This window comes from Cherax quadricarinatus, chromosome 39 (genome assembly GCF_038502225.1).
Source record: "Cherax quadricarinatus isolate ZL_2023a chromosome 39, ASM3850222v1, whole genome shotgun sequence".
Taxonomy (NCBI): Eukaryota; Metazoa; Arthropoda; class Malacostraca; order Decapoda; family Parastacidae; genus Cherax; species Cherax quadricarinatus.
Window position 1 is genome coordinate 17,063,588 of NC_091330.1, and position 18,758 is coordinate 17,082,345.

Consider the following 18,758-nt stretch of genomic DNA (forward strand, 5'->3'; position numbering starts at 1 on the left):
AAACGCTATCTCCTGCTAGCTGTTTTTCATTTATCCACACCAATAAGAGTCTCTCAACATCTTCCATCACTTGCGATCTCTGTTTCGAAAACACAGTTAAACCTTTGGCAAGAACAGCTTCCTTGATTGCCTTTCTGTTGCCCACAATAGTAGAGATGGTTGATTTGGGTTTCTTGTACAACCTGACCAGGTCGGTGATACGCACTCCACTTTCATACTTATCAATGATCTCTTTCTTCATCTCTATTGGAATTCTAACCCTTATTGCTGTAGGGTTGGAACTAGAAGCTTTCTTGGGGCCCATGGTCACTTATTTTCCAGAAACAGCACCGAAAACACTGTAATAATACGAAATATTCTGATTGTATGCTTGAATGTTACCGCGGAGGCTGGCTGGTAAACAATGCCACCGGCGGAACATATGAGGCTGGCTCAGGCCGCACATTGGACGCGTCTCGGACGAAGGGCGCTGAGCGGGTTTTTGGGCGGTATGCGAGGCAAAATTTTAGCGATCAAAGCGTCCGGTATGCGGATTGTCCGTTATGCAAGGCGTCCGGTATGCGGGGGTCCACTGTAGTTAGTATCCTTGTCCAATTATCCATTAGAATTCAGTATGATTCAATAGTGCTTCAGGATTACAATTGGTAGGCTACTAACTAGAGAAATTAAAATTTAATAAATTTATTAAGTCTAGAGGTATATTATCAAATTAAATTAAATTAAATTAATCACAGTAATCAAAATAATATCACATCTCTCGAGTACAATATTATTGTGCTGAAAGCACATATCACATTTATAATTCTTAAGTACCGTCTGGTACATTAACATTTAATAAGATATTACAAATATGTACAAGTAAGTTTGTGTATGTGTGTAAGTGCTCTAAGTACAGTGGATCCCCAGTTAACGATATTTTTTCACTCCAGAAGTATGTTCAGGTGCCAGTACTGACCGAATTTGTTCCCATAAGAAATATTGTGAAGTAGATTAGTCCATTTCAGACCCCCAAACATACACGTACAAACGCACTTACATAAATACACTTACATAATTGGTCGCATTCGGAGGTAATCGTTATGCGGGGGTCCACTGTAGTTCTATGTCTCACGACTCGACTAGACTTAAACAAGTGACTGACAAAGTCCTCACATAAACTAACTTCTTGACCGACTGGCAACCAGAACAGTCTGCTTGAACAACAAAACTCCCATACTACTGAATCTAAGTTCAGCATAAGAAAATCCCCGACTGACAATACACAGAAACCAGTACAAATTAGGTCATAAGCTATAGTTCAGGACCTGGGTTACTCAGAGTGTCTATGAGATACACAACCTCAGTACAACGTCGAAAATCACTAAGTCTATACAATGTTCTGTGAACAGAGTTCTACAGAACTAACAAGAATAATGAGACAGACAATCTGTCCAACCACCAAGCGAGTCTACAGCAGACTGAATACTTCAGGCGAGGTGAGGACACCCCCCCCTCGATCACGTGATAGCTCCGTGGGTTGCTGTCGCTGCCCAACAAGAAGCCGGCAGGGAAACAAGCAAAGAGCGATTGTTACAGTAGTTAGACAATCAAGACTTGAACTGAGCACATAATATGTTACATCCTACCTAACAACATAACTACGTCAAATAACATTATAAAGCAATACATTTACGATTTAGCTATTATCGCAAATATAAGCAATATAAAATTAAATGAAAAGGTAATAATTATATATATACATAATAATCATTGCAACCCATTCAGGGGTTGCAACATGCATTGAGGTATATGTGGAGTCAAAAAACGTTATCTATGGAGGCAAAGAAGGGATTGTATGAAAGTATAATAGTACCAACACTCTTATATGGGTGTGAAGCTTGGGTGGTAAATGCAGCAGCGAGGAGATGGTTGGAGGCATTGGAGATGTCCTGTTTAAGGGCAATGTGTGGTGTAAATATTATGCAGAAAATTCGGAGTGTGGAAATTAGGAAAAGGTGTAGAGTTAATAAAAGTATTAGTCAGAGGGCAGAAGAGGGGTTTGGAACACAATCCAATATGAATACTAATGAAGTCATTGCTAATCGTGCCATTGAACTCCTCGGGGGAACTTTGGGCTCAAAGACACCTGTTCACCCCAACGACCACGTTAATAAGAGTCAGGTATGGTCAGCGTTGCTTTTAGCTTAATAAATTTATTTGTATTAAAATTTTGTGGTAATCATGTACAGTGGACCCCCGCATAACGATTACCTCCGAATGCGACCAATTATGTAAGTGCGTTTGTACGTGTATGTTTGGGGGTCTGAAATGGACTAATCTACTTCACAATATTTCTTATGGGAACAAATTCGGTCAGTACTGGCACCTGAACATACTTCTGGAGTGAAAAAATATCGTTAACCGGGGGTCCACTGTACTAGTAATAGTTAAATAACATTAAATATTTTCTTGGATAGGATAGAATTCGTAGTATGGAAATTAGGATGAGATGTGGAGTTACTAAAAGTATTAGATGGCTGAAGAGGGGTTGTTGAGGTGGTTTGGTCATTTAGAGAGAATGGATCAAAGTAGAATGACATGGAGAGCATTTAAATCTGTAAGGGAAGGAAGGCGGGGTAGGGGTTGTCCTAGAAAAGGTTGGAAGGAAGGGGTAAGGGAGGTTTTGTGGGCGAGGGGCTTGGACTTCCAGCGGGCGTGTGTGAGCGTATTCGATAGGAGTGAATGGAGATGAATGGTATTTGGGACCTGACGATCTGTTGGAGTGTGAGCAGGGTAATATTTAGTGAAGGTATTCAGGGAAACCGGTTATTTTCATATAGTAGGACTTGAGTCCTGGAAATGGGAAGTACAATGCCTGCACTTTAAAGGAGGGGTTTGGGATATTGGCAGTTTGGAGGGATATGTTGTGTATCTTTATATGTATATGCTTCTAAACTGTTGTATTCTGAGCACCTCTGCAAAAACAGTGATAATGTGTGAGTGTGGTGAAAGTGTTGAATGATGATGAAAGTATTTTCTTTTTGGGGATTTTCTTTCATTTTTGGGTCACCCTGCCTCAGTGGGAGACGGCCGACTTGTTGAAATATATATATATATATATATATATATATATATATATATATATATATATATATATATATATATATATATATATATATATATATGTATGTATGTATGTATGTATGTATGTATGTATGTAGAGAGAGAGAGAGAGAGAGAGAGAGACAGACAGACAGACAGACAGACAGACACAGAGAGAGAGACAGACAGACAGACAGAGAGAGAGAGAGAGAGAGAGACAGACAGACAGACAGACAGACAGACAGACAGACAGACAGACAGACAGACAGACAGAGAGAGAGAGAGAGAGACAGACAGACAGACAGAGAGAGAGAGAGAGAGAGAGAGAGAGAGAGAGAGAGAGAGAGAGAGAGAGAGAGAGAGAGACAGACAGACAGACAGACAGACAGACAGACAGAGAGAGAGAGAGACAGACAGACAGACAGAGAGAGAGAGAGAGAGAGACAGACAGAGAGAGACAGACAGACAGAGAGAGAGAGAGACAGACAGACAGAGAGACAGACAGACAGACAGACAGACAGACACACACACACACAGACACACACACACACACACACACACACACACACACACACACACACACACACACACACACACACACACACACACACACACACACACACACACAGATTCTTACACTGAGACTTTAATTTGAATAACAATTTAGGAATTTGAACATGTTTGATCAGGAACATTATTGTGTATGTTAGGAAAGGTACAGTACTCTACTCTTATTTTATTTTGTAGAAACCCCTGAAGAAAATCCCAGTGGTTGATATAGCCACAAAAGCGAGCATCCTGGAATGCCCATTGTTGTTGGAAGTAGAAGGGACTACTGTCAAGAAACATCCAGTTCCATCTGTGGCAGAGCACAGAGTGCCCTCTATGGCAGAGAAGGACACAAGTGACAAGAAAGAGTATGATGCAGTAGGCACCTTGCAAGAAGACCCAGGCAGAGCTACACTACAGTCTCAGGTTCAAAACTAATATAAATTTAGTAATTTATGAAGAATAAGCTTACTATAGGTTTGTAAAATCAAGAAGAATTAGGTTTTGTGAATGCCTGTACTAAGAACTACATTGAAGTAAGGGAAACATATAATCTTACAATCAAAGTTCTTTCATTTGCAATGTAGCAACACTATAGAGCTACAAAGGTCAATAATGTAACTCATTTGGATGTAAATATTCCTTGGCTATTTTTTTTTTCAACACGTCGGTCACCTCCAACCAAGGCAGGGTGACCCAAAAAGAAAGAAAATCCCCAAAAAGAAAATACTTTCATCATCATTCAACACTTTCACCTCAATCATACATAATAACTGTCTTTTCAGAGGCACTCAGATATGACAGTTTAGAAGTCCCTCCAAACTGCCAGTATCCCAAACCCCTCCTTTAAAGTAAAGGCATTGTACTTCCCATTTCCAGGACTCAAATCCGGCTATTTATCTGCCTCGGTGGGAGACGGCCGACTTGTTGAAAAAAAAAAAATACGACAGAGGGTACAAAACATTCTAAAGATATCCTTCTAGAAATTTCAACTTCGTTAGATATGGTGAAGTATGAGGGAAGTTTTTAAGTTTAAATTTGACACAGGTAATTTATTCTAGGTAGATAAAAAAATACTTATTTTAGTCTCTTTAGCTTGAAGATTTGATTTTTGAGATTCTCTGGGTTTATACCCCCAATCACATGGTATGTGAAAGGATATTTAAGTGGATGTCTTTATTGCTGGTTGTTAAACATTAGTAATAACTGATGAAAAATTACCCAAAGATTATCTTGAATAAAGAAAATTGACTATTACATTAACTTGAAAATTATGAGCATGAAGTAATGCAATATACATTATTAATGTTGGTTAATGTTTATCTTTTAATAGCCTGAAAATAAATCACAAGCAAGTGTATCATTACCATCTGCACCTAGGACTTCACATCAGTTTACAGAGGACTGGAATAAACTGTCTCATCAGGTCTCTCAGGCTATTAAATACTTAAAGGTTTGTATTGAATTAATAAAAAGTTTATTTGCTAGCTTGACCATTTGGTCATTTATCTAATATTTATATGTGAGTTTTAGTCATTGCAGTTAGGAGGAGGCTGAAAGCAGTGTAAATGTTGCATCTTATGTGTGGTGTAAATATTATTCAGAGAATTTATAGTTTAGAGATTAGGCAGTATGGGGTTACTAAAAGTATTATCCAAAGGGTTGAGAAGACTTTGTTGAGGAAGTTTGGAGCAAAATAGGGTGACCTGGAGGGTGTATAAATTGTAATAGAGGGAAAGAATGGTAGGGGTTATCCAAGGAAGTGTTGGAGGTTTTGAGTGCTAGGGGGCTTGGACATCTAATAAGCATGTGTAAGCTTGTTAGATTGGAGTGAGTGGTATTATGACCTGATATGCTGTTCAAGTGTGAGCAAGGTAACATTTATGAGGGGATTCAGGGGAAACTGGTTAGCTAGATTTGAATCCAGGAGGTGAGAAGTATAGTGCCTACACTCTGAAGGAGGGGTAGGGATATTGCAGATTGGAGAGTCATCTGAGCTACATGTAAAGCTGGCATGCTTTTTGCAAGACAGTGAGTAAATGATGGCAAAAGTGTCTCTTAATATTAAAGCTTCGGTGGTACATCTAATAGCGTTGTTGAATTATTCTCTTATTTTAACCTGCAGATCATTCAGCCTAAGTTCTTCACCAGTGCAGATTTAGATGCTGATACCCTGATTAGTGTAATATCAACCCTTAGGACTGAAGAGATATCACCTCTACAAGCAGCTCAATATATACTTGCATTCTCTCAATCAAGTGGATTTTCAGTTAATATCATGTTCTTGAATGAGAGTCAGAAAAAAGGTAAGCAGATTTTTGTTTCGTTTTCTTTGAGACTGGGGCCCATGGTCAAGGTACATATTAGATTGGTGATCATAAAGAATGGTTTCCTCTAGGGGATCCACCATCCTTACTTGCTCTGGCACTTGGGCTGCAGCCCGAATACCAGGAGTAGCTTAAATGAAACAGAGCATTTTACCAGCAAGAACACCGGCCCTGACACCAGAACATCAATGATGATTGTAGCTAACTGCTACACCACTGAAGAAGACTCACTGTACCCTTATCATTGGGCTGCCCCTGCCATAGGGCTGTAAATGAAGACAGCTAACTGCACCCTTGTCATAGGGCTGTAAGCAGTACTCCACTTGACAAGAATGCTCACCGTGCCCCTACCATAGGGCTGTAAATGGTGCATCACTTGTGTAGATTCCGACATTATTTCGGGAGCCACTGCCGGGTCACTATATGGAGAAGACCTTTCCTGGCAAACTTACGTGAACATGTTTCCTCTAACATGATAATGAAAGTCTGTTTCCTGGAGAGGGAGCTCAACAGTGTCATTCAGGATGTTTCAAATTGCCTCAAAGCTATATAAATTATTGGATATCACTGGCTAGGATACATTTTATTTGTTCCAGCATCAGAAACCTATACAGCAAGAAAGGCTCAGTCTTTGTCCAAGGACTGGAAAGTTTCCATTCCTTGGAAAAATATATTTCTTCTTTCTTTCTTTCAACGCACCAGCCGTATCCCACTGAGGTGGGGTGGCCCAAAAAGAAAAACAAAAGTTTCTCATTTTAAATTTAGTAATAGTATATACAGGAGAAGGGGTTACTAGCCCCTTGCTCCCGGCATTTTGGTCGCCTCTTACAACACGCATAGCTTACGGAGGAAGAATTCTGTTCCACTTCCCCATGATGATAAGAGGAAATAAACAAGAACAAGAACTAGAAAGAAAATAGAAGAAAACCCAGAGGGGTGTGTATATATATGCTTGTACATGTATGTGTAGTGTGACCTAAGTGTAAGTAGAAGTAGCAAGACATACCTGAAATCTTGCATGTTTATGAGACAGACAAAAAACACCAGCAATCCTACCATCATGTAAAACAATTACAGGCTTTTGTTTTACACTCACTTGGCAGGACGGTAGTACCTCCCTGGGTGGTTGCTGTCTACCAACCTAATACCTAGGAAAAATATATTTATATTTTTTAAATGTGGATCCTGTGAGCACTTAATTTTGGGGCTTTGGACAGTGAAATTGTTAAAAAGAGATGGAGTCACCAAAGATATAATTCAAAGGGCTAAGAAGAGGTTGATGTGGTTTGATCATACCGAGAGGATGGAAACTAATAGGATGACAAAGAGGGTGTATAGATCTGTGGGCGACAGAGGTTGTGGTCATCCAGGAACAGTGGGAATGGAGGGAGGGAAGGAGAGGTAAAGGAGGCTTTGAACTGTAGGGGCTTGAGCATCCAGCAGAATTATGTGAACGTATTAGATAGGAGTGAATTGAGACTAGGTAGTTTGTAACAGATAATGATGTTGAAGTGTGAGCAAGGCAACATTTATGAAGATAGGAAGGGCAGTGCCTACTAAGTTAGTGATTGAATGAATGATGGTGAATGTGTTTTCATCTTTGGGTTACCCTGCCATGGCAGGGGACAGCTGTTGATGTAAAAAAGTAATACTAGCATAGATTTCTGGCATGGGGGACACAATCCCATCTAGGAAAAAACAACGTACCAGTATGGTCGTCTGTAATGCAGTAGAGAATATTTATTGTAAGTGAAGCAATTCAGAACATCTTCATTGCAAGGGTTGATCTTCCCTGAGGTCATTACACGACTGAAGGAAACCATTCTTTACAATCACCAGACTGGCACATACCCAAGACCATGGCACTGGCTTCTCCCAAGGAGCAAAGGTTTAATGTTGCCATAATTTGCCATGTTGCCCGAGATACTGTTATCACCAACAGTTTTGTAGATATTTGTCATGCGTGTTTACCTGTTAATAATGCTAAACAAACATAATTTGCATTTCAGTCATATATGATGTGATATCGAAGTGTGAGGAAGAAGAATCTTACAACACACAAATCAGGAACCTGAAGAACTTGCTAGACAATGAATCATAATTCTTCACATTGGATCTTACGAACCTTCAGTGGTTATTTAATTTTCTGAATATTTCCCTATAATGTTCTTTATTATGGGTACATAAGTTAAATTTCTTTTTGTAATATTTTTTCAGTAAATTTAAAATTGTATCTTTTTTTTTGTCTTGCCATTTAAAAATTTTATTATGGCATATACACTGTTGTATTCCATGCACATTATTCATGTTTTCCCTCGATTTATGCATATTCACTGCAATACAATATCATATACAGTGGACCCCCGGTTAACGATATTTTTTCACTCCAGAAGTATGTTCAGGTGCCAGTACTGACCGAATTTGTTCCCATAAGAAATATTGTGAAGTAGATTAGTCCATTTCAGACCCCCAAACATACACATACAAACGCACTTACATAAATACACTTACATAATTGGTCGCATTCGGAGGTAATCGTTATGCGGGGGTCCACTGTACATGGTAATTCCAAATATGAGTTAACATTAGCTGTGTGTAATCTACGTGGTTTCTCAAAGCATGTAATGTACATTATTACTTCCTGCCCAATGCATGAATTATTAGAACTATTATAATCAAAGAAAGCACTGAACCAGTACATGAAATCATCAATCATTGGAGAGAATATTTTGCAACTCAAAATATTCTCCTCTCTATTTTTCAGGCACCTACACCTCTCTATTAACATCTTCCCCCTTTTTTGTTCTAAACTACCAAATCCATTTGCTGTCAAGGCTTTCTCAGTTTATTAATCTCACTACTCTTCCACATTCATACACTTCCTCAAATGTATTTTTATTGGGAAAGCACTAAACCTGTTGGGTTCAAGACAGTGATGGAATGAATGACGGTGAATGTTGTCTCCCCGCCATGGTAAGAGAACCTTTTCTTGCCAGACATGATGACAAAGAATGTTCATTCACCATCACCCCTTGAGGGAGGTTCCATGATGCTGGTGAGTGGCTCTTGATCTAGGGAATTGGATCTGTGCTCTGGTTCCCTTAATTGAGCCTGAATACCTTCCATCCCTCCCCCCACATGCGCTGTATAATCCTACGGCTTTAGCGCTCCCCCATAATTATAATCATTCATCATCATTCGTGAGGACAAGGACTTGTCCGGCAAATAGGACCAGAGTACAAGAGGTGGGAAGGATAGTGCTTGCAGAAGAGGGACCAATTGTTTAAAAAAAATACATGCGCTTCTTTAACACAAAAAAATATCTACATATACAAGGATTCTCATATTTGAAGGGCAAACAAATTTCTATTATTTTTTAAATTTATTTATAGTTCTCAAAACCTAGTTGATTATATACAACAATGTATATGTTAAGAATCTAGAAGTTAACGACAAGTCATTCCAAACAAACTCCTTATATCACATAAGGAAATAGATGATGTCCATATAAAAGCAACATTATTGACACTGCTTTAGTAATGTCTTCATATTAGTGCTTTTAATATAACAATGCCTTTACAAGAGATGTTTGCTTTCTTAAACACTAAGTTTCAATGGCTGTAGCAAATGCATACAGTATCATATAAGAAACAGGTACACTCAAGTCAGAGTAAACAAATTTTTCCATTTCCAACTTCTTACCTGTATGACCCTTGTGGGTTTAGCACTTAGTTATGATTATAATAATAATCCAACTTCTTACATTTTTACAGTATCCAACTTCTTATATTGTTACTAATAGTAGTATATAAAAAACAAAGGACTAATCCCACATTGGTCATTTAGTTATTTGTTCTTTAACCATAAAGAAAAAAATGTGTCACCATTACAAAAAAGCTAAATTGTGTGTGTGGAGAGGGGGTGGGAGTACAATCTGTCTTGTAAGCACAAAAAAAGTTCTTCACACAGTAAGTTTGATTAGGCACTAAAATTACAAAAATAATTGCAGAGCATTGTCTTAATGTGTATAAAAATACAAGCTTCCTCAAAGCTTCAGAAAAAAATCAACGAGATGATGATGATGAAGAACGTGAATATCTCCTACGCCTAGGAGGTGTCCGCGAACGAGAACGAGGAGACCTTCGCCGTGGTGGAGAACGTCTGCGCATTGGTGGTGGTGATCGACGACGCATCCTGCAACATATTAATTAATAACAATTTTAGCAAGAATGACCTAAAATGGGAAAAGTAAATATCAGTTGTCAATTTTCTTGTACTGTCTGTCTAAAAGCTAAACGAGTGACAAGTGAAAGAGGATGTCAGTTTTGAGGGGTTGTCCCTATGCAGACTTTGGAGGGGTATTGGTGCCAGGAAAGACTTTCTAAAAGGAATGGACCTATCTTCCAAACGAGACTATCTCCTATTTTGGAGGCAGTGCATGATCCCTATGGATTTAGTGCCCCCATGACATAGTTCAGTTGCTAACACGTAGAATCTTCAAAAATGTTGAAGGACAAGCTAAAACAAACTACATTATGTCCTACAGTACAATGTTGTTGTCACTTAGAAAATGAGAAATTTATTAATGTAGACTAAAGTATCCTGAGTATACATATCATTTACAAAGTCACACTAACAGGGAAGGGACAAGAGAGGTAGGATTATTATTATTGTAATCAAAGGGGAAGCGCTAAACCCGGAGGATTATACAGCGCCTGGGGGGGGGGGGGATGTGGAAGGCATTCAGGCTTAATTTGGGGAACTGGAGCACAGATCCAATTCCCCTCACCAACATCAAGGAACCTTCCTTGAGGGGAGAGGTAGTAGGAAAGGACGAGAGGTAGTGGTAAAGGTAGTAGTATAGTAGAGTCGGCCAAAGACTAAGAAAAAGGAGCACTGCAGAGGGGGGGAAAATAATAATGGACGAAATACCCAAAGCAGAAGAAAGAAAACCCGAAGGAGAAAGAGGAAAGGGGTAGAGGGCGAAGGGGAAAAAATGAATCAGATCAAGTCACATTTTACAATGTGAAAAAAGAAAGGACTAAGATTCATACAAGGACAGTTGTGTATAAAGGAGGATACAACTAGATGACAACTGTGAAAGTTAGACATAGGGTAGACAGTTTTGGCAGAAGACCAGTCAGTAGGATGACTGTGATCTCTGACATGACAGAAAAGAGCATTGTTGGTGTCAGCAAGCCTAACACTACTTTTGTGCTCTCTGAGTTTGTCAGAAAGAGAACAGCCAGATTTCTCCAAAGTACTGAAAAAGACAAAAAATAAAGTAGACACTGGGAGAATCTATGGAGGGAGGGGAGGTATGAACTAGATTGGTGTGAAGAGTGTTAGTCTGCCGAAATGTAAGTCTGATGTCTAAGGAACGGAGAGTTGTTGAGATTAGAAACACTGGAAATACAGGGAAGGAAGAGGAGAGTTCCCAAGAGTAGAGTTCGGGAGAGAAGAAAGTCCATTTAGCACGTGAGAAGGCAGTCTATGAAATGGGAAGGGTAGCAGAGAACTGAGGATCACAAATGCAGAGAGCATGGAGAAAGCAGGAGATAAGAACACTGTTTTTGACAGAGGAAGCATAAGAAAAGTAGTGAATGTACATGCCACTCTGCATATGCTTATGGTGCACGGAAAAAGCAAAACCTGTATCTGAGCGGTGGACATGAACATCAAAGAAAGGAAGCAAGGAACTGGATTCCCATTCAGCTTTAAACTATGTAAATGCAAGGGGCAAGATTATTAAGGGTATCAAGAAATGGCTGGAAGAGACTAAAGCCATGAGGCCAAAGAGCAAAGATATCATCTACATAGCGGAGCCAGAGTGAAGGGCCATTTGTGTATTGTTCAGTCACAGTATTGTGTCTTCTTGTTGTTTACCACACCCCATGCCATGCACTTCACCCCGCTTCCCATGCCGCTCATTTAAGATGAGGGTGTGAGGTTCTTCACATATGCTAATGTGTTCCCAGGTTGGAAGGAAGGGTAGTAGTATACCACAGAAACACCCACCATGCATAATATATCAATGCATAGTGATAAAATAACTAACTGAACTCAGAAATGTTACCCTGCTCACTCAAACAGCACATCCATTATAGATAAAATATATAGGGGCCTGAGCATCAGTAGGTAATAGTGAATGATGGATAGAAGTGAATAGAGACAAGGGTTTTTTGAATAAGCATACTCGTGGAGTATGAAGGAATTCAAGGAAACCAGTGAGTTGGATTTGGAGGCAGGAAGTAATGCCTACACTCTGAAAGCGGAAGATGACAATTGAGTGAATGTTGGTGAATAAGTTTTCTTTGAGTGACCCTGTTTTGGCAAGAATACATCTATATCAGTGCAAACAAAATAAAATTTAATTACATGGCATATCTTGGTGGTGATCTCCAACGTGGTGGAGGGCCTCGACGAATGGGCATAGGTAGTGGTGAACGGCGACGAGGAGGAATTTGGCGTGGTATGAGCACTGGGGCCGCAGTTATCTCCTGACCATCTATCTGTCCACCATCCATGTGCTTCATAGCATTTTCTGCATCCTCTGGCTTCTCAAAATCAATGTATCCATAACCACGATTTAATATAGCACTAACACGCCTGCAAAAACAACAAATTGCTTGTAATAATATTGGTAGAATTACCGACAATGTGTAAAGTAAAAAGACACAAGTGCAAATAATGTGACATTTTTATTGTGGCAACGGCTTGACAAAGCTCCTGGAGCACTAACAAGCCTGCAAAAACAATAAATTGCTTGTAATACTGTTGGCAGAATTACTGACAATATGTAAAGTAAATTGCTTGAAATAACCATCAGTTTAGTTTTTCTAACAAATTCTAAGTGATCTATAGAGTACAGCCTCTCCTCACTTAGTGACGTACTTGTTTACTGACGGGCTCTGACCAGTATACATACCTAAATAATGTATATTTGAGTTGATTTCCTCTATTCTGTTTATTATAATATACAGTACACTACTGTATAAACATTTAAAAATATACTAGAAATGTTATAAATGGTGTAATATCAAAGATCACAGACACAAACCCACTACCATTATAGTATGCGCCTCAGTGATGAATTCGTTTACCAATGTGGTCTTGAGAACAGAACTCTGTCATTAAGTGAGGGGAGGCTGTATACACTCAACATTATGGGATAAGTAGGAAATCATCCAAATTTACTTTAGAAAGCATCAACCACTGAATTAAGAATAAAAATTGAATGTTAGCATTGCTAATACAAAAATAAAAGTAAGTTTAAAAATAGTAGAATTACTAATGTGACATTTTATTGTAACCACATTTTGCTCCTAGAGAGCAAAATGTTACAAACAATACAAGGACACAGATGGTATACAGGTATCACATGAGGTAGAGAGTGAAACAATAGTCATAATAAAATGTCACATATCTACTTCAAAATGCCAATTATCTATATATTCAAACACATAATTAACCACTTACATGTCATACATTGGGAGATCAACACTCTTCACTGTACCATAAAATGAAAATATTTCATGAAGATGATCCCTATTAACATTGCGAGTTAAACGCCCGACATGGATTCTAGTTGGCCTTGGAGTGGGTGAACGAGGTTTTCTTCTTGGTCGTGGTGATCCAGACCTGTGAAAATAGAAGTCAAGATACTGAACTACACGCTTTGATATGGAATAACAGAACATTTCCATTATTAAACTAGGTCTCTTATAGCTGCTGTACAATCTGAGTAAGGCATCTCAGTATTCCATAACCCTAACAACAGGACTACTGCAGGGCACTTATACTTTAAATTAGATTAATTTCTTAAAAGTTGGTAGATCATAATTATACCTTATTGATGCTAGAAATGTGAAAGATACACCATTTTTAAGTACATTTGAAAGTGGATAGGCCTCTTATCAACTCTGAATCTGTATATCTGCACAAGTGTCATAAATTCCCTGAAACACTGACCTTGAGCGAGATTTGGAGGGCTTTTTTGGCTTTTGTTTCTTCTCATGGCTCTGACTACGGCTCTTTTCTGCACTAGTCTTGAATGCAGATCTGTTAAGAAGACAAATGGTATGAATAAACTCCCATCTTTTATGGTAAATGGAGCTAACATGCTCTTAACCCCTTGACTGTTGCAACCCCAAATCCTGAGGTGTCTCCTGGTGTCGCGAAATTTAAAAAAAAAATTCTTATGAAATGATAGAGAATCTTTTCCCAATTGTAATGACGCCAAAAGAACAAATTTTGATGGAAAACTGAAGGCGCGAGGTTAGCGACCTCGGCAATTTCACCCACTTTGAGCCCTATTTTCGGCTAATTCCACTGTTCCAGTCGACCAAACTCATAGCTATTTCTTTAGAACTCCATTTTTTTCTATCAATTGAGTACAAGAAACTGCACATTTACCAATTTCAACTACCCAATAACATGGTCAGAAATTTGCAATTTGGCCAATTTCGCAAAAATTAAAAAATATGACAATTTCAAAATAGGGTCCAGAATGAACAATGCAGACATTCCTGGCTCTAAAATAACATTTTCTTTGTTCATCAGTCATGTCTCCAGGCCCCTCTGATATTACTCTTGTTTTCTATTTTGAATTTTTATTCAAACAAAAAATAGAAGATTTACCGTTATGCAGACTACTGCAATATTGCAATAACTGTATAAATAATGTCAACCCATACATGACTGCATATTAGAATGGCTACTTGGACATTTATTGGAAAATTACATCATTTGTTTACTTTTGAACATAGGCAAAAATCAAAGATTTCCCCTACTTTGAGCTCCAAGAAAATGAGAATACAACCATAAATACTATACAAAAATAGACCACAAAGCCGGCATTTTAATTAAAAAAAAAGGTCGGAGATTTTTTTCTCATTATGCACTGTGTGCTGCAGGATTTTTTTTTATATGGTGCACACTGACCACACAGACCCATTCTCTCACATGTGGGCCTACCAGCTTTCTCCTGCTTGATTTGAAGCCGCTAGAATTTATGAGTATATATACGTCAAAAACGGTGGCTTGTAAGACGTATATATATGACCAAAACAGTCAAAGGGTTAATTTTTAAAATAGCTAAAGACTGGAAGCTTAACTGATAAAGTATATTTTGTAGCATGACTAAAATAAATAAATAAATATATATATATAAACATGCAAGATTTCAGGTAATATATTTGAGATGAATATAAGATAATTAAAGATACTTTAAAGGATGAATGAGGTCCAAAATGAGGCTGCTGGTGAATTTTAGTAGATTACTATATAAAATATTTAAGGCTGCCATTCAGTGTGATTTTTCAAAAAAATTTGACTGAGTTTAGTGTCAAGATTTTCCTAAGTGCTTTAAAAATGTCATACAATACCATAAAAGGAATACCATAGATAGTATTCAATATTAACTCACCTGGTATCATCTTTCTTGTCTTTGTCCTTCTCCTTTTCCCTAAATTATAAAAAAAAATATAAATATGCAAGATAAATCAACTAAATATTCAATATATGGATCCAGTACATGCACCTTGTCTGTTAATGTTTTATTATTTCCAGCACAATTTACATTTTATTGTAATAATAGGAAGCTGGGCTACTTGCCCAATATTGAAAACCAGAGATTCAGATGTGTGTGCATTTACAACAGGTGAAACTTGAACATCTAAAGCATCAGGTCCCAATGAAATACCCATATTAAAACACAATCCTTTACTCTTTTAAATAGTTGGGGGAAGGGGAACCTAGCTCCAGTATGCCAGTGGATGGTTAAGCATGGGTATACAGCACCAGTAAGACAGACTGCTTTATCACTTAATACCTAATACTTATTCATGGTTTAATCAATGAGCAGATCATCTGACACTCTTCAGGAAATGTTTTTTTTTTTTTGTTCCCTGACAAATTACCACCAAATACAGTATCAACAAAACAGTATGTGAAATACTGAACAAGCCACCTACACAGGTCTTTAAAATATCAAGCAGCTAGAAGGAAATACTTAACAAAAGATGAAATGAAAAGACTGAGGATAGAAGACTTCAGGAATGGACACTTAAGAGCAGAGTTTTGATTCTGAGAGATAGGATGACGAGACCTAATACAGAGAAAACAAACAGAACAACATCAGTAACAAAGACTTATCCAAAATGTTTCTTTTTATATAATTGTGATCCTTGAGTGTAAAACTCGCCATCGCATGAAATGGAACTCTCGAAACTTTCAAAGGAGAGTATAGCAAGTGCTGTCTGAACTGAAGGAAAGAGCTACAGTGAAAGAACTGAAATCTTTCATCACTAGAAGAAAAACTATGAGGGTATGTGAACACAACACAAAAAAATACTCTGGGGCATAAACAAGGTAAACAAGGATTGGCTTTTTACCAAGAGATGCAAAAAGAATAGGAAAATGTTTTAAGGTACATAAACAAGTCCCAGGAAGTCACATAAAATTCCCAGGGAGTCATGTAAAGTTTAACAACCAAGGCCAAGTAGCTTAAGTTCAATCTTTGCAAAAATAGGTAAGTGAATATAGATAACTGCATACCTAATGGTAAAACTTACTTTGGTTTATTCTCCTTATCTCTTGATCTTGATCGTGATGAAGATGATGACGTCGATGATGATGATGATCGTGAAGAGGAACTACTGCTTGAGGAACTGTCTGAACTGCCTGAAGATCCAGATGAGCTTCTCGACGAACTATAAATGCAGTTAATATTCATTCAATTTTATGATTACCAGCAGGATGGCTATTAATTAACCATTAGTGTATCTTTTTTAATACTGCTACCAATTCAAAAATTAAATGGTATTATAAAAATATTCTCTACTAAGCATATATTATTAAAAATTCATACTCTTACCCTAATAGACATACATAGCTGTAGCTTTAGCATGTAAAAATTAAAATAGATGTACAATTTCCTTAACCTTTTCCTGTATGCAAGATACCCAATAAAAAATGAGCTTTAAAACCTCAACATGAACTAAAGTATATGTGGTAGTCTTACAATGTTTTATTGAATTATTCTGCCAAATTAAAATTCTTTATACAACATCGACTCCAAATGATCTAAAAGAAAATTGAGAAGTTTCAAACATTCAGGTACAATTCTTGCAGAAATTCATGTGTGCCTGGCTGCTCACTAACCCAAGATTAATTATGGTCTGGCAATATGGGAAGTGAAAAACCACACTGAGAGCATGAGCTGCCTTACCTTCTACTGGAGCTGCTGTCACTGCTAGACGACTTTTTTCTTGGCTTCTTTTCCTTATCACGAGACTTTCTTTCTTTTTCAGAGGCACTGGAAGATGCTGAACGACTTCGGCTTCTACTGAGAACCCTAAAATGATAAATTTATATATATGTATTAATAATGAATAATAAAATATTTGAATCCTGAATCCTCATAGAAAATATTTCTGATACATGGGATTTACTATTTTTTCCCGTGAATTTATGTCCTTTATATATTATGAAGACCAAAAATCCACCATAATCTAAATGAGGCAAATTTCTTTCTTGGAAGATAATGATAAAATATTATATTTTGGCATGAGTAGGATAGCAGTGGAAACAAGTAAATTTATTTAGGCACAGGTCTCAGGTTGGGCCACGGGGGCATTAACCCCCAAAACCTTCTCCATGTATACTCCAGGTATACAGGTACACATAAGTACAATTATCATACACAGTAACATGTGCAAAATACCTAGGATAACCCAACAGTCAGACAGTTACTTATATCCACTGAGGTCCTTGTAATATCTTATTATTTAAACTTTAAAAGTTAAAAAGTTTCAATAGAAACATACTAGGAATAAGGTAAACTGAGTTATGTACATTAACATTACAAAGAGGAGCAGCTTACACAAACAGGTACATAAATATCGACTATACAAGAAATCATCAATTAGGTAATTTACACTATGCGTGATAATTGTGCTTAACAATTTTTGTGCAGTATAAAAATGTAGTTTACATGTAATAAAATATTATTCAGTATAAAAAAAACCACTAACATGCATGTGCATTTCGGGAAGAAACCTGTCCCTAAATAAAGTTACATTTCTGCCAGAAATGCACACCATACTAGTGCCTTTATATGCTTAGCAATACTTCATTATATGTAAACTAAATTTTGTAAACTGTATACTGAAGACAAAAATAGTTTGTTTTACTTACTGTACAAATCAAACTATATTTAATCCCAGACAAGCAACTGTTTCAAAATTATAATCAACTGTAAAAGTTAATAATTAAAGTTAATAAATTGCTCAATGTGAGTGAGACTTACTGCCAGCTGCATCACTAACATGGCGCCGCCTCTCAACACCTGAATACTTACATGATGCTGCACACACTGTGTTGATGGTGTGTGTGGCTGCCTGAGTACACCTCTAAGTGTTGCTGGTGATTACACAAGCTGTAGCTCAGCACATGTACCAACAAGTAATAAGTTACAACTAAGTGGTTATCCAGGCGTCACCCAGCTGCTGCTGCTGCTGCTGTTGTCTCTGGGGTTGTTCAGGGCCACCAAGCTAACGTACTGTGTCAGACTGTTGACTACCTGGACACAGGATACACAAGTATATATATGGTGGCGAGTCAGGTGTTGGTAGGTAAGACAGGTGTTGACTGCTGGGGAGGTTGGATTTATGATGGGCCTGCTCTGGATAACATAATAACATACACACTTGCCCATCTCCCTGGACTAATTATGTACCTCTGTAATCTTTTGACTACCGCCCACAGGATGGGTATGGGGTGCATAATAAACATATTAAA

At 37.8% G+C, this 18,758-nt stretch overlaps 2 protein-coding genes across 3 annotated transcripts in view; one reads left to right on the forward strand and one right to left on the reverse strand.

Moving 5' to 3' along the window:
* LOC128686185 (RNA polymerase II-associated protein 3) overlaps positions 1 to 8,191 on the forward strand; it is a 45,528-nt gene extending 37,337 nt beyond the window's left edge. For both annotated transcript variants that reach the window (XM_053772987.2, XM_053772976.2), the window contains 4 exons: positions 3,829 to 4,056; positions 4,964 to 5,083; positions 5,756 to 5,936; positions 7,967 to 8,191. In XM_053772987.2, coding sequence (XP_053628962.1) covers positions 3,829 to 4,056; positions 4,964 to 5,083; positions 5,756 to 5,936; positions 7,967 to 8,058 — 621 coding nt within the window. In that variant the 3' untranslated portion in view covers positions 8,059 to 8,191. The remainder of the gene's footprint in view (positions 1 to 3,828; positions 4,057 to 4,963; positions 5,084 to 5,755; positions 5,937 to 7,966) is intronic.
* A 1,129-nt stretch (positions 8,192 to 9,320) lies between these two features.
* RnpS1 (RNA-binding protein S1) lies at positions 9,321 to 18,517 on the reverse strand. The gene is made up of 8 exons (XM_053773000.2): positions 18,319 to 18,517; positions 17,188 to 17,313; positions 16,532 to 16,669; positions 15,385 to 15,423; positions 13,929 to 14,018; positions 13,437 to 13,598; positions 12,336 to 12,566; positions 9,321 to 10,151 (listed from the first exon to the last, which is right to left on the reverse strand). Coding segments are annotated over exons 1-8 (918 nt in total). The 5' UTR covers positions 18,321 to 18,517; the 3' UTR covers positions 9,321 to 10,021.
* Between the last annotated feature and the right edge of the window lie 241 nt (positions 18,518 to 18,758).

What these genes read in the sequence shown, in the direction of transcription:
- RnpS1 (XM_053773000.2), bottom strand. An exon ending in GATAAGGAGAATAAACCAAA is followed by an intron (nt 15,424 to 16,531) that starts GTAAGTTTTACC and finishes TTTATAATTTAG; the next exon opens with GGAAAAGGAGAAGGACAAAG. An exon ending in GACAAGAAAGATGATACCAG is followed by an intron (nt 14,019 to 15,384) that starts GTGAGTTAATAT and finishes TCTTCTTAACAG; the next exon opens with ATCTGCATTCAAGACTAGTG.